Below are 12,807 nucleotides of genomic sequence, written 5' to 3' on the forward strand. Positions count from 1 at the left end.
CAACGTACCGAAAACTACATTACCCAAAAAGCCTAGCGATAACCAGGAAGTGCGGCTCGGGTTTCCGTGGTCACCGTGAGTTCTGTTCGCCGTTTGTTTCCTGCTACAGAGAAGAACGGTGTCGAGACTGACCGGGAAGGCTGAACAACACCACCACCTCCTCCAATAACTACAGCATACAATGAAACTGTTCGTAATATCTCCATCTCTGGATATACGTTTCGCCGCTGTTATATTGCTGGTAAGCGTCTGTTTTGCAGCCGGGGACAGTACGGTCACTAACAGATGGAGCTAATGTTAGCTAAATTCTGCTCGCTGGTCAACTGTACTCCCATTAAAAACTTGAATTCATGTTAAAATATAAGATGCGTGTTTATTAAAATCTAAAATGTGGTGATAAAGTTGGAATTTTGATCAATTTTGCTGAATGAGCAATAGAATAGTTAGCAGTAGGTGCTACCTACTCTTATCTATTAATTGCAGTGAAGTCATTGCTAATTGCTAGTACGGCTTTGGAAGCTTATTGGTTGCCCTACTGTTTAAACGGGTTAAGCATTTGTTTTTGTTTTACTGTACAAAGTTATTGTCGTACTTTTGCTGTCGCTATAAATGTGTCTCTGAATGATGCTCGCCGGTTGGTAAATTCCTCTGTTGTGGCTCATTCTCATTGGCCGACAACCCGGAACTAAAGGGAAGCTTAGTTTGGCAGTGAAATGAAAACTTCTCTCTGAGCTGAAGAGACCTATGGTTTGATGGGTTTAACCACGACGAATGTGGCAGTTTGTGGGTCTGCAGGTGTCACATGGCATTCTGTGAAGTCAGAAGCGATCAGCAATGAAATTACAATTTTGAAATAAATTATTGTCAATGAGTTATAGCAGTTGAGCAACTTGTGGCTCCTAATAACCTGAATATTAAATTATACATAAATGGGGAGATGATTTTATTACCAAGGCATCCAGAATACAAGTTTTATGAGTTATTTATGCTTTGTACTAGATCTGCAATGAATTTTAAAAATGACACTAATGCGGGGGAAAAAAAAATCACGATTTGTGCTTTTTATTTATCTGCAAAATGATTAATTTGACTTTGACATAGATTATCCATTATTATGTTTATTGTTTTTCCAAGTTGAATATTCTAATTTGAAGCCTGCATCTCAAAACCTGCAATATTTTTGTTGTAAATGTTATTAGTTCTAAAGTTAAAACATCAAAATAAATTGACTTTGGTTCTTTGGTTTAATTAAAAATCAGGTCTAAATCTGCTCCAAGCAGACTAACACTTTGATTTTAACAAGCTATTATTAGCTGGCCAATTAACCTGCACTCAGCTGATTTACAGACATGCTGCTCTTGGCGTGCCTTTTCTAGTTTTATGAAAGAGTAAGAGGTGGAATATTCAGATGCACAGATAACTTTTTCTTGTAAAACAAGAAAAGTATAGGTGTTTTATTTATTGTTTTTGCTTTCTCGATTAACTGATTATGATTATGGAGCAGCAGGTGGGGGAGTTACATTAATATTTGCTTTTGACAGCTAAAGAAACCCCGAGCTCACCGACCCGTTTCTCTGACATCCAATTAAAAAGACTTTTAAGCTGTCGGAATAATATGACAAAAAATTATAGTGGTTTTGAAACTGCAACTTTTTTCAACCTTGGTGTGCTTTCATACCCATCAAGAACCTGTGGGTAGATCATAGAAACCAGATTAGATATTAATTAGTAGCACAGGAGTAATTTAAGTCTTCTTTTTATACATTGACTTATGGAAATGAGAGTGGTATTTCCACTTGTTTGTTTATGAATATATTTATGCAGCTCAAATGCTGTAGTGTTCTTCTCACATCCCAGTTAAAGCGGATCTTTAGTAATCTTGGATCGCACCTCATACACTAAGCATATTTTTAAAGTCTTGACATGTCATAGAACTTTTTACTAAAGTGGATATGACAGTGAGCGGCATTATAAACTTGAAATGAACTGAAAATGGGAACTAGGTGGAAAGGAAAAAGAAATGTGTTAAAGTGTGATATTGCAACGGTGACACAACTGTGGTGTGTCACCCTTTACCCTCATTATCTCCAAAAGATTTAGAGTTTAGAAATGCAGTCATTCATACATAAATTACTATAATTAACATAGTTTTGTTCCCACCCAATATACAACCTTGACATGACTTATCTTTAATATGTAGTGTAGCATTAGATGCATACTTTGCTACTCCTACAATGCTAAAGTTTTGACCTGCAGTTACTTATGGAAAAGCGGTGAAAACATTTTTGACATGAATGTAAGCACTTTAGTGTGTAGTAGCCATATAAAGTACATTTTTTTGCGTAATTGACATTGTAGCAGCTGTTAAGGTTAAGCTCTGGGAGTGGCATTCTGTTTATTGTTTTTCCAAGTTGAATATTCTAATTATGGGCCTGCATGTCTCAAAACCTGAACTTCTGGTTTAAATATATCAGGGCTTGTTTTAGAGGTAGATAAGAGGCTTTGATGTCAAACGGAAGGCAGCTACTATTGAATGTCTCTTTTATTTCCAAACATTGCTTCGCTCGGGAAAGCTAAAAATTCTGCTCACAGCCTCCCACTGCCTCGTAAAGTAATTTAAAATATTTGTTTGAAAGTTTGCCAATTTTATTACAAATAAAACAAGAAAATCCCAGGTTAATAAGTATAAATAGTCTTTGCTTTGTCTGCCAGTGGTTCTGCTGATGTGTTCAGGAAACCCAGATTACGTTGATGGCAGCCTTCAGATTATCTGCACTGTTGGGTCGGGTGTTTCTCGTCTTCTGATGATACTCCTTAGATTCTGTATGGGGCTCTGGTCAGCCCAGTTTGCTAGCCAGTCAGTGACACCATGGTCCCTTATCCAGCTTTTGGTAGCTTTGGCAGTGTGAGCAGGTGCTACGTCCTGTTGCAAAATTAAACCACCATCTTGAAAAAGCTTGCCAGCAGGTGGAGGCTTGAAGTGCTCTATCATTTCCTGGTACACAGCTGTGGTGTGTGTGGACTTCAGAAAGCTCAGTGGCAGCCCCAGTCATCACTAAATGTGGAAAGTTCATGCATGGTTCTCAGAAAGCACCATGCATTCTGAGGTTATTCCTCCTCGTTCTGCGACCTTGACTTCTAAATGAAATGCAAACTTTTCTTGCATTTGTAAAACCTTTAGACTTCTGAGCAGCAGTCCTGTTTTCTCCTTTGCCCAGTAAGACACTTTGTAGCTTTCTGCAGGTTTTGCCTGAGTATCGTGGCCTTGATGTGCAGACTCCAGCTTTAGTCCACTACTTGTGAAGCCCTCCCAAATTCTTGAATTGATTTTCTTGACAATGTATATATATTTTAAAAGTTGTACCTATAAAATGACAGTTTTCCAAATGACATTTGAGTGACTCTTAGGATATGAAATAAAGATTGAAGTCTTTGCCCTGAATGCCAGGCATCCTGTTTTCAGGCACAACTCATCACCCAGTGAGCAGTGAAGCATGGTGTTGACCCCATCACACTGTGGGACGTTCTCAGGCAGCAGGAAGCAGGACACTACTTTGAACTGCAACAATTCACAGGGACATCTTTTGGGATAACTTGCTGCAGAGTACAGTGGACCTCAGACTGGGGTGAAAGTTCACTTTCCAACAGGACAACGCCCACAGCAAGCATTAAAAAGGAGTGGCTTCTGAAGAAGTTTGTAAATGTCATGGAGTGAGCCAGCCAGAGCCCAGACTTTTACCTGATCGATCCTCGCTATAGAAGACTAAAAATGTCTGCATCGACATTTTCCATCCAACCCGATGGAGTTTAAGAGGTCCAGCAAAGAATAATGGTAGAAAATGCTCAAAAATAGGTCCCATAGTTGCAGCATTGCGCTAGGTAGTTCAACAAAGTGTTAATCAAGTATTTGATTAATAGTTGGCAGATCAAATTGAATAAAACTATCTTTTATTGAATTTGTTATGATGGGATATTGTATGTAGAATTTTGAGGGGAAATAATTTTCTGCTGTGTTATAACAAAAAGTGAAGCCCTGTGAATGTTTTCCCCGTGCAGTGTGGGTAACAATCTGTTATCAATCCAGAGTCATGAATGCTACAGTTTCTGATTTACTTTGTGGGAGGTTCTGTTTGCTTGAGCCACATATATCCGTCGTTTTTTTTTTTTTTTTTTTTTTTTTCTGCTGTGTGGATGCGCTCAGCTTTAATTGACGATGTTTCTGATTCGTCTGTAGGTGATGGGCCTCTCTACTCCAGGGCAAGCAGAAATCGTCAGTCTGGACTCATCCAACATCGATGATGTCCTGAGTAAGAAATTACAATTGATATATTTAGATGAAACAAGTTTGACATTTTGCTCTATTGTATTTAGATTGCTATCACTTTTGTGTGTATTTCTGAAGTAAATATCTAATTTTGGATGGGAAATTTTGAAACAAACTGCCTTTCTTTTTATCTAGCTGTAGACAAGGCAGATAAATGTTGGTAAAAAAAAAAAAAAAAAAACATTCTCACTTCCTACACTGGAATTTAATTTTATCTTAGAGTTTTTTGTAATATCGACTTTTGATCTTGCTCTATTACAATTTTTGGCTCGGTGTATAATAATATACAGAAACCAAGAATTGTCATATTTCTATAAATATATGTTTTTGTTGAAAGAACTAAATACTTGCCTCATTTAAAAGGCTTCGATTTTGAATATACATATTTTTTTAAGGGGACAAGACTTAAAAAAGTCTTGTCCCCTCCAGGAAAATAAGGAGATTTTCCTGGAGTAAAATCTCCTTATTGTGCTATAATTGTTGATCCGGCCAAACCATTAATGTCATAAAATAACTTCCTTTGTTAACACAGCAAAAACATAGTAAAATAACACTACGGTCTCAAATGCTCCAATTAGGGAGCTTTTGAGGAAGACTGCACTGAAGTTTTCTGTTAACAACCAGAGTTAAAAATTTTATAGCCAATTTAGTATAAATGATATTGTTTACAAGTTGTATTTAAATGTGCCATCACGGCCTGTCTGCATGTCCAGCCATGAACATTTCTGCAGAAGCGTAAACAAGAATCGGCTAGTGTGAAAAACAGCAATACCGGATGGATGAACTGATCGGAATAAAGTTAGGCTAGGCTTATACGTCATAAATAAATGTTATGTTAGATTTTATTATTCGTGTAATAGTAAGATGATGGTCTCGTTATATTGAGAAAATCACACAAAAATATATCCGTAGTAGGGGAGTTTATTCCCCCTCTTCTGTAATAATAAATATGTATTTATTAACACAAAATCAAATGTATTGATTACGAGTCTTTTTTGCAGATAATGCTGGGGTAGCATTAGTCAACTTTTACGCTGACTGGTAAGTTTTTTTTTTTCTTCTATGATTTTTTTAAAATCTTTTTGTATTATTTAAGTCACATTTAAATTGAGTTTTTGCAAAGCTGTACACCTCAAGTAGAAAATAGTTCTTCTAGCTTTACCATTTCATTTATTTTATGACCTTTTTAAATTTTTTTTTAACCTGAAATATGTCCAGTTGTGCAAAGTGGACCCAAATCTAAACTCTCTGCAGGTGTAGATTTAGTCAAATGCTCCATCCGATCTTTGAGGAGGCGTCAAACATCGTGCGGGAGGAGTTCCCTGATACCAAGCAGGTGGTGTTTGCTCGGGTCGACTGCGACCAACATTGTGAGTAATACTTTCCTTACCTGCTATTTTGTGTGTTCTCTAACTTTGTTCAAGATGTTACTAAAAATATAACTTGCAACGTTCCTGTGAGAAGCGCATGACTGGTAATCGTTAAGTGAATGCTGCGCCAGCGTAGAGCACGTTTAATGTAAAGAATGGGTTTTGTTAGAACGGAATAGGTAAAATATTTTAAACTTTGTTAAAATATTTTGAATAATGGTGTTTGCATGTTTTTGAGCTTTCATCTTGACGGCCATGTGTTTTGTCCTAAACTTGCCATAGTTTATTAGAAGTGAAGTCAAGACTTTACAGAGTTTCTGCTGAGTTTTAAAAAGCCGTAAACTGAAAAATCTTAAATTTTGGTGTTAAAAAAAAGTCCTGAATTTGTCCAGATTTACCAGAACCGGTCTGAAATTACGCTAAGTCTTAAACTTGGTGCTTATTTAATTGTTTTCTTTTTCTCAGGTAATTTTTTTTTTTATTCTGTCTTTCTAATTTGTTTTGCTTACAATTGCACAGACAGCATTTATTTGGTATGTTTGTTGTGGTTCAGTCTGAGAGATTTGGGTGTCTTTAGCTGAAATCCCTTTAACTGTCTTTTGGACCTTTGTTTAAGCAAATTAAATCAAAAGATTTTGTTGCAATATACAGTATTATAAATTGGTTATTATTAAGTACTCATTTAAACGTAAGTTATTTAATTTTAATTAAGTTGGTCCTAACGTTTAGTCATAAAGGGCCTAAAAAGTTCTCAGAAAGTCTTGAGAAATCGCTGAAATTTAGCTTGTAGAACTCCATCTGTGAATATCTGTGGATTTAAAGCATAGCTGGTTTTGATATGCGATGAATTGTTTTGAAGAAGCCACTTGTGTTAAGTGTCATTTGTTTTAAAAAGGAAGCGTTTTTCCTTTATTTATGGAAACTATTGTTTCAGTTGCAACAACCCTGTCCTGGTCTAGTTGCTGAAAATGTGTTATGTAAATAAAATTACCTTACCTTTTACCTTGGTTAATAAAATCCTCTTCTGATATGGATACAGGACTATGGTAAATACCCCAACTAAAACTGATATGTTTTACCTTTGGTAATGAAAGGTTTTTATTTTTGTATGAACAGTGGTCTTTATTTGACCGTTCAAAGTAGCCATAACCATCACTAAAAAGTACCAGAGTTTCTAAGTACTACAGTGTTACTGCAGAAAGCTTAACATAAAAATCGTTAAAATGACCTTAATTCTTTAAAAATGCAGTTTAGTCGGTAGAAGGGAGTTGAGCTGAGTTGGCAAGTAGGTGTGAAGTGACATCTAGTTATCAGAGTGTGAAGGACTCTGATAACTACCACACATGTGAAAAAGTTGCCAACATCCTCAGATGCGATTGCACCTTCTCCGCCTCATTTGGGTGAGAGCTCACCGCCATTTCTACAGCTGCACAGTTTCTCACTGAATGTTTACTTACAGGCACTGCATCTTAACAAAGGTGCTCACTGACTGCATGATGTCAGCTACATTAAGACACAAATGAAGACTTTGCAGCTCTACTGTAGAGCCATTTGACTGCTATAACCTAATAAATGTATGTTATTCATTCAGGAAAAAATATTAAAGAATAACTTGAAGCTCAACCTCTTATAATCGTTGCATATTCAAAAAGTATCTTAAGCGTGTAATAAATAAAAAATATATCCTTTTTGACTCAGTTTGGTTGCAAGTTTTAGTTAAAATGGTAAAAAAAAAAAAATGAATTTGCGTTCGTATTGCTGATCTTACTGTGTTTATTAAAGGCTTAATCACTTTATGTTGTTTGAGTATATGCTCAAAAAAAATTCAACAAACTTTATGTGGGAAGGGAAAGAGGTGCACGTCTACACTCTATATTTGATGCACATGTTCACACGGAGATGCCCATCACACCAGAGCTCACACACGTAAGCTGCCAGCTTCAGCCTTTTGAGATAAAGCAAATTAAAGAGAATTATTGATGACCTGCAAACTGTTTGAAGACTAATGACAAAACTGCTGCATCCTGTGAAGACTGGAGGCTTAGAGACGCCCCGCAGAGAGATTGACACCTGCCACACACGCACACACACTCATTCAGTGTGCGCAGCGAGAATATTTACTCCTGGCAGGGGGGCTGCTTTCATGTGGGAGATCAGAGCTGGGAGCTGACTGAGAGCTGGGCTTTCAGACTCTGGTTTAACTGCTGTCTCTGTCACCGCTCTGCTCTTCATCTCCATGTGGTTGTCTTTTTTTCCTGTATGCATCTCGCTCTTCATCGGTTCATTTGCCTAACTCCTCCTATCCCCCCCCCCGTGTGTAGCCGACATAGCTCAGCGCTACCGCATCACCAAGTATCCGACGCTGAAGTTGTTCCGCAACGGGATGATGATGAAGAGGGAGTACAGGGGTCAGAGGTCGGTTACCGCCATCGCTGACTTTATCCGCCAGCAGCAGGTCGACCCTGTGAAGGAGATACACTCAATGGAGGAGGTCAATACTATAGATGTGAGTGCCAAAAGCATAATGTCTAATTACATGTAAACATTTATGACTGAATTAAATCACACAAGATGATCATTTAACACTTTGCGCTTCAACTCAACAGAGAAGCAAAAGAAACATTATCGGATACTTTGAACAAAAGGACTCTGATAACTACCACACATATGAAAAAGTTGCCAACATCCTCAGAGACGACTGCACCTTCTCTGCTGCGTTTGGGTGAGAGCTCACCGCCATTTCTACAGCTGCACAGTTTCTCACTAAATGTTTACTTACATGTTTGCTCTTGACCTCTGTCCATCCAGGGCCGTGTCGGCGTCCGAGCGCTTCAGCGGAGACAACGTCATCTACAAGCCCGTGGGCGAGGGCGTCCCTGACCTGGTCTACCTCGGCTCCCTCACCAACTTTGACCTGACGTACACCTGGGCGCAGGACAAGTGTGTGCCTCTAGTTCGGGAGATCACCTTTGAAAACGGGGAGGTTTGTTTACCTCGTTTTTCTGTTGAATATTTTCGAGAAACGATTCATGTTGCCACTTGTTCTGATAAATATGCGCGCATGTGTCAGGTTCCATCAGAATTTAACCTGAAAGGTCAATCAGGCGTCCATTTAGTTGTTGTTGATCCATACACTGATGCTTTTTGTGTGTGTGATTTCCAGGAGCTGACCGAAGAAGGACTTCCCTTCCTCATCTTGTTCCATCTTAAAGAAGACTCTGAAAGTTTAGAAAAGTTCCAGAATGAAGTAACTCGACAGCTCATCAGTGAGAAAGGTAGGCAGCTTTTAGAAGATGTTACCAATTTAGATTTTAATCAGTCACGACTTCCTGTACACAAAGATAGTGTTTGTGACACGTTTGCGTCTCCGCCAGGGTCGATAAACTTCCTTCATGCGGACTGCGATAAGTTCCGCCACCCTCTGCTCCACATCCAGAAAACTCCGGCTGACTGTCCCGTCATTGCCATAGACTCGTTCAGGCACATGTATGTCTTTCCTGATTTCAAAGACCTCACGTAAGTACTTGAGTCATTTCAAATAATACAAAAGTTTCTTGCATTTCACTCCATCCTGAACTCTTATTCCATAGATCAGCAGATATTATCAAGTCTCTATTTTTACGGGAAATTAGAAATCAATTTTTGCAAGATTGTCAGTTTGAGTGCAATTTGCTTTTTATCTTAGTTTTATGTCTTCAATCACAGAAGTTGTTTGTGATTGAGATACAAATAGAAGTTTATACCTTCAACTCTCCTTATGCTTTGAACTCTCTGCAGCTGCACTGGATACTGACCTCAGTTCTGTTCAGAGATCTTTGTCTGGATCATCCAGTCAAACTCAAAAATCCAATATGTTTGCAGCTCAGGCCAAAGCATAGAGAAAGTTGCAAATGAAAACAATTTATTCACACTTCTGAGAATTTGCATCCTATTAAAGCATTGTACTTACCAACCTCTAGTTAATCCTAACCCTGACAATTGGCAAATTTCACTGCTTTTTAACGTCCTGAACTCAAACTCGTGTGTGTGCTTGATCATAACTCCAACTTCTGAGAAAGCGAGCTGAGCGTGGTTTGCATAAAAAACTTCAAACGTAATCTCGTGTTTTTAGTTTCGTAAGATACGAGTTTAAAAAGTCTGTTTTACAGCATTTCCTCCCCCTCACATACAGTGTGACATCACTTCTTCTTCTAATATGAATAATCAATAACCAAATAATATTTTAATTGGATTTCTTAAAAAAAAGTGTATGGACAGGACAGACCTTTCCAAAAACTGGAGGTTTGAAATCAATCAAAACTTTCTGGTTGGTGCATCTCTAATATAAGTTAATGAAATTTGGCTTAAATGGTACTTGTAATTGTTAAATAAATCTTGTTTTATATGCGGTGGGAAACATTCCTTTGAATAGTTCTGACAGATGATGAGTTGTGTGATGTATCATTCACCTGCGCGTGTAATTGTTCATAATGAGATCCGTTCATGATCAAACACACGCACGCACGCACGCACACACACACACACACACACACACACACACACACACACACACACACACACACCCCCCCCCACACACACACAAACTGCTGAACAGCAGATAAATGCCACACCTCTTAAAATCTGTCCTTTATGAATGGGCCAGGACACCGGAGCTAATGTGACATGATTTGGCACGTGCAATAAGTGCTAAACTAATCCAGTCTAATCTAATTTAATCTTATTTATTCTGCTCCCCAACGCACCCCCACAATCAGGCTCTGATCAGATAGACAGTAGCCTGGAGGACTTTACTAGCTCCTTCACAACCTAATTACATCACATCAGCACTGCATGTGATGCACACAGCCTGTAATTACATTAGCACACAGTATGTTATATATACATGTTTGTTTATGTGTGTCCTGATGTGCCACACTGGTGAGTTTGATGTGGCACCAGCACACGACCTCCCATCACTCGGATCAATTCATAAAGCAGATTAGATTTCTTTTCATGCTTCGTCGGCTGCTTCGTCTCGTGGCGTCTCTTCTTGCCGGCCAGCTTCATAGCTCCACCGCTGGACATGTGTGGAGAAATAATCTTAAAAAATGGAGAAATTGTTTTATTTCCAGACTTTATTCCTTATTTATTCAAGAGTGGACTGATTTTATGCATCCCCCTCACCACAACTTCATAATTCAATAAGGGCACAAACTATGACTTTTAAATTAAAATCTGTTTATATAAATGTTAGATGCAACACAAAGTGATTGTGTTTCCCAAGCTTCTTGGTTTCCTTGTATTTTTATGGTAAATAGAACCACATCTTCTCATTGACTTGAGCTCTAAGCTGCACCGTAGTGGACAAATATCTGATTTTAACTGCTGTACTGAAACTTGACTAAATACACAAAGTGTTTTCAAACGAAGACTGACCAAGATCCCTTTGAGAAAATATTTATTCAGTTTTCTTCATTCAAGCCCAAAGTAATGAGCAAACTGGATGCCTTTAAGTTAATTAGAAAAAAGTTGCAAAAACCTTTTGAATCTTTGGATTTACAATCAGTTTCCTCTAAGAAAGCAGAAAATTGATTATTTTATTTAACTAAAATAGTTCATGCTTAGTTTATTGTTCAGTAGATAAAAAAAACTGCAATATTAGTGGTGATTAGTTTTTTAAAAGGATATTTTTTTGCCCACAATAATTACTTTTGAGCTTGATGATTTTGGCCCACGTGACAAACAATATGATACAACTTACTAAATTGATGTTACATTTAATTTGAAATCTATGAAGTTTATCCATCTATCCAGTCACCCATCCATCCATTCAAACAATTGACCAAGCATTAATCTGACTGATTTCTCTTTGTCCATCCATTCATCCTTCTTTCTCTCCTTTCTCTCTTCCAGCTTTTCTTTTTCTACGTTTCATATTTAAAGTCTGGCTGCTACGTAAATATTTGCCATAAATTTAAGATAAAACTTTGCATTTATCCTTTAAAGATGGGACAAAGAGATTTGGAAACAGGATTCAGAGAAATATGAATCTTTGACTTCATACCGATAGTAAACGAGCTCCATTAAGCCATTTTTGTTGAAGGTTTGTTTCACTTTATTTAATTTTCCCCTCCCCCTCAGTATTCCTGGGAAGCTAAAACAGTTTGTTTTGGATCTTCACTCCGGAAAGCTTCACAGAGAGTTTCATCACGGTCCTGACCCCACAGACAGCACACCTGGACAGGTTGGCCACCGGTCTTATCCACAGGAAGTCCGCTTTTATTACGAAGTGCTGCAGTTTCAGTTCAATCTTGACTATTGTTCTCAGGAGGCGGAGAAAGAGGTGGCCAGCAACCCTCCAGAGAGCTCGTTCCAGAAGCTGGCACCAAGCGAGACCCGCTACACCATCCTCAGACGGGACCGCGACGAGCTGTGACCTAAGCAGCCCTGCAGGGATCCTGAGACTCAATGCCACGCCCCGGGGTCAGGGAGGGGTCAGGGTTGGGACAGGCCAGCGGGACAGAAGAGTAATACCCAACACCCTTACTGGAAAAACGGAGAAGGACGACGACAAAAAGAAGAAGAAGGAGAGAGCGGCCCATAACATATTGTTGGAGTAGCCTATATTTTCATAACTGTTTGTCATGCAATTTTTATTTTGATTTAGGAGAACGGGGGAATGAAGAAGAAAACGTGTGTGGGCGGGGGTCTGGGGCATTTAGGACATAAAAAGAGAAGTTTACTTTTATTTCTTCGGAGGTTGTAAATATGTTTGTGCTACGTTGGAATCACAATGTTGGTCTAAATTAAATGCAGAGTTTTCTTTATTTTATGTAGTCTCTTTGTCATCACGCTGTTTCTCAGCCCTGAGCGTCAAACCGTGTCCTCACTCCAGTTGTGCGGTTCTTATCTGTGGGTTATTCCACTTCAGCCCGTCTCGATGAAAGATGCTCCTGTAATCTCATTAACCTCATGGCTGCATCTCCACCATGACCAACTCCAGTCTAATTAATTTGTAGAGCACATGTTAAAACATTATGCCTGTTTAAAATAGCTTTATTTCAATGTCTCCTCATCACACAGACTGGGGGGGAGAGACGCCTCGTAGGAGTAGCAACATTTCTAATCGAGACG

At 38.5% G+C, this 12,807-nt stretch overlaps 1 protein-coding gene across 1 annotated transcript; it reads left to right on the top strand.

Annotated features, from left to right (window-relative positions):
• Positions 1-61: 61 nt before the first annotated feature.
• On the top strand, positions 62-12,500 carry erp44 (endoplasmic reticulum protein 44). The gene is made up of 11 exons (XM_007556216.2): positions 62-241; positions 4,235-4,307; positions 5,326-5,365; positions 5,579-5,694; positions 8,016-8,200; positions 8,301-8,416; positions 8,503-8,677; positions 8,858-8,969; positions 9,069-9,210; positions 11,815-11,917; positions 12,002-12,500. The coding sequence occupies exons 1-11, from the start codon at positions 182-184 to the stop codon at positions 12,107-12,109; spliced, it is 1,230 nt and encodes a 409-aa protein (XP_007556278.1). The 5' UTR covers positions 62-181; the 3' UTR covers positions 12,110-12,500.
• Positions 12,501-12,807: the final 307 nt, after the last annotated feature.

The sequence above is a fragment of the Poecilia formosa genome, unplaced genomic scaffold (genome assembly GCF_000485575.1).
Source record: "Poecilia formosa unplaced genomic scaffold, Poecilia_formosa-5.1.2 Scaffold77, whole genome shotgun sequence".
NCBI lineage: Eukaryota > Metazoa > Chordata > Actinopteri > Cyprinodontiformes > Poeciliidae > Poecilia > Poecilia formosa.

Coding starts and splice junctions, on each gene's coding strand:
- erp44 (XM_007556216.2), top strand. CDS start 182: ATGAAACTGTTCGTAATATCTCCATCTCTGGATATACGTTTCGCCGCT. Junction 5,366..5,578: donor GTCAACTTTTACGCTGACTG/GTAAGTTTTTTT, acceptor AACTCTCTGCAG/GTGTAGATTTAGTCAAATGC. Junction 8,678..8,857: donor TCACCTTTGAAAACGGGGAG/GTTTGTTTACCT, acceptor TGTGATTTCCAG/GAGCTGACCGAAGAAGGACT.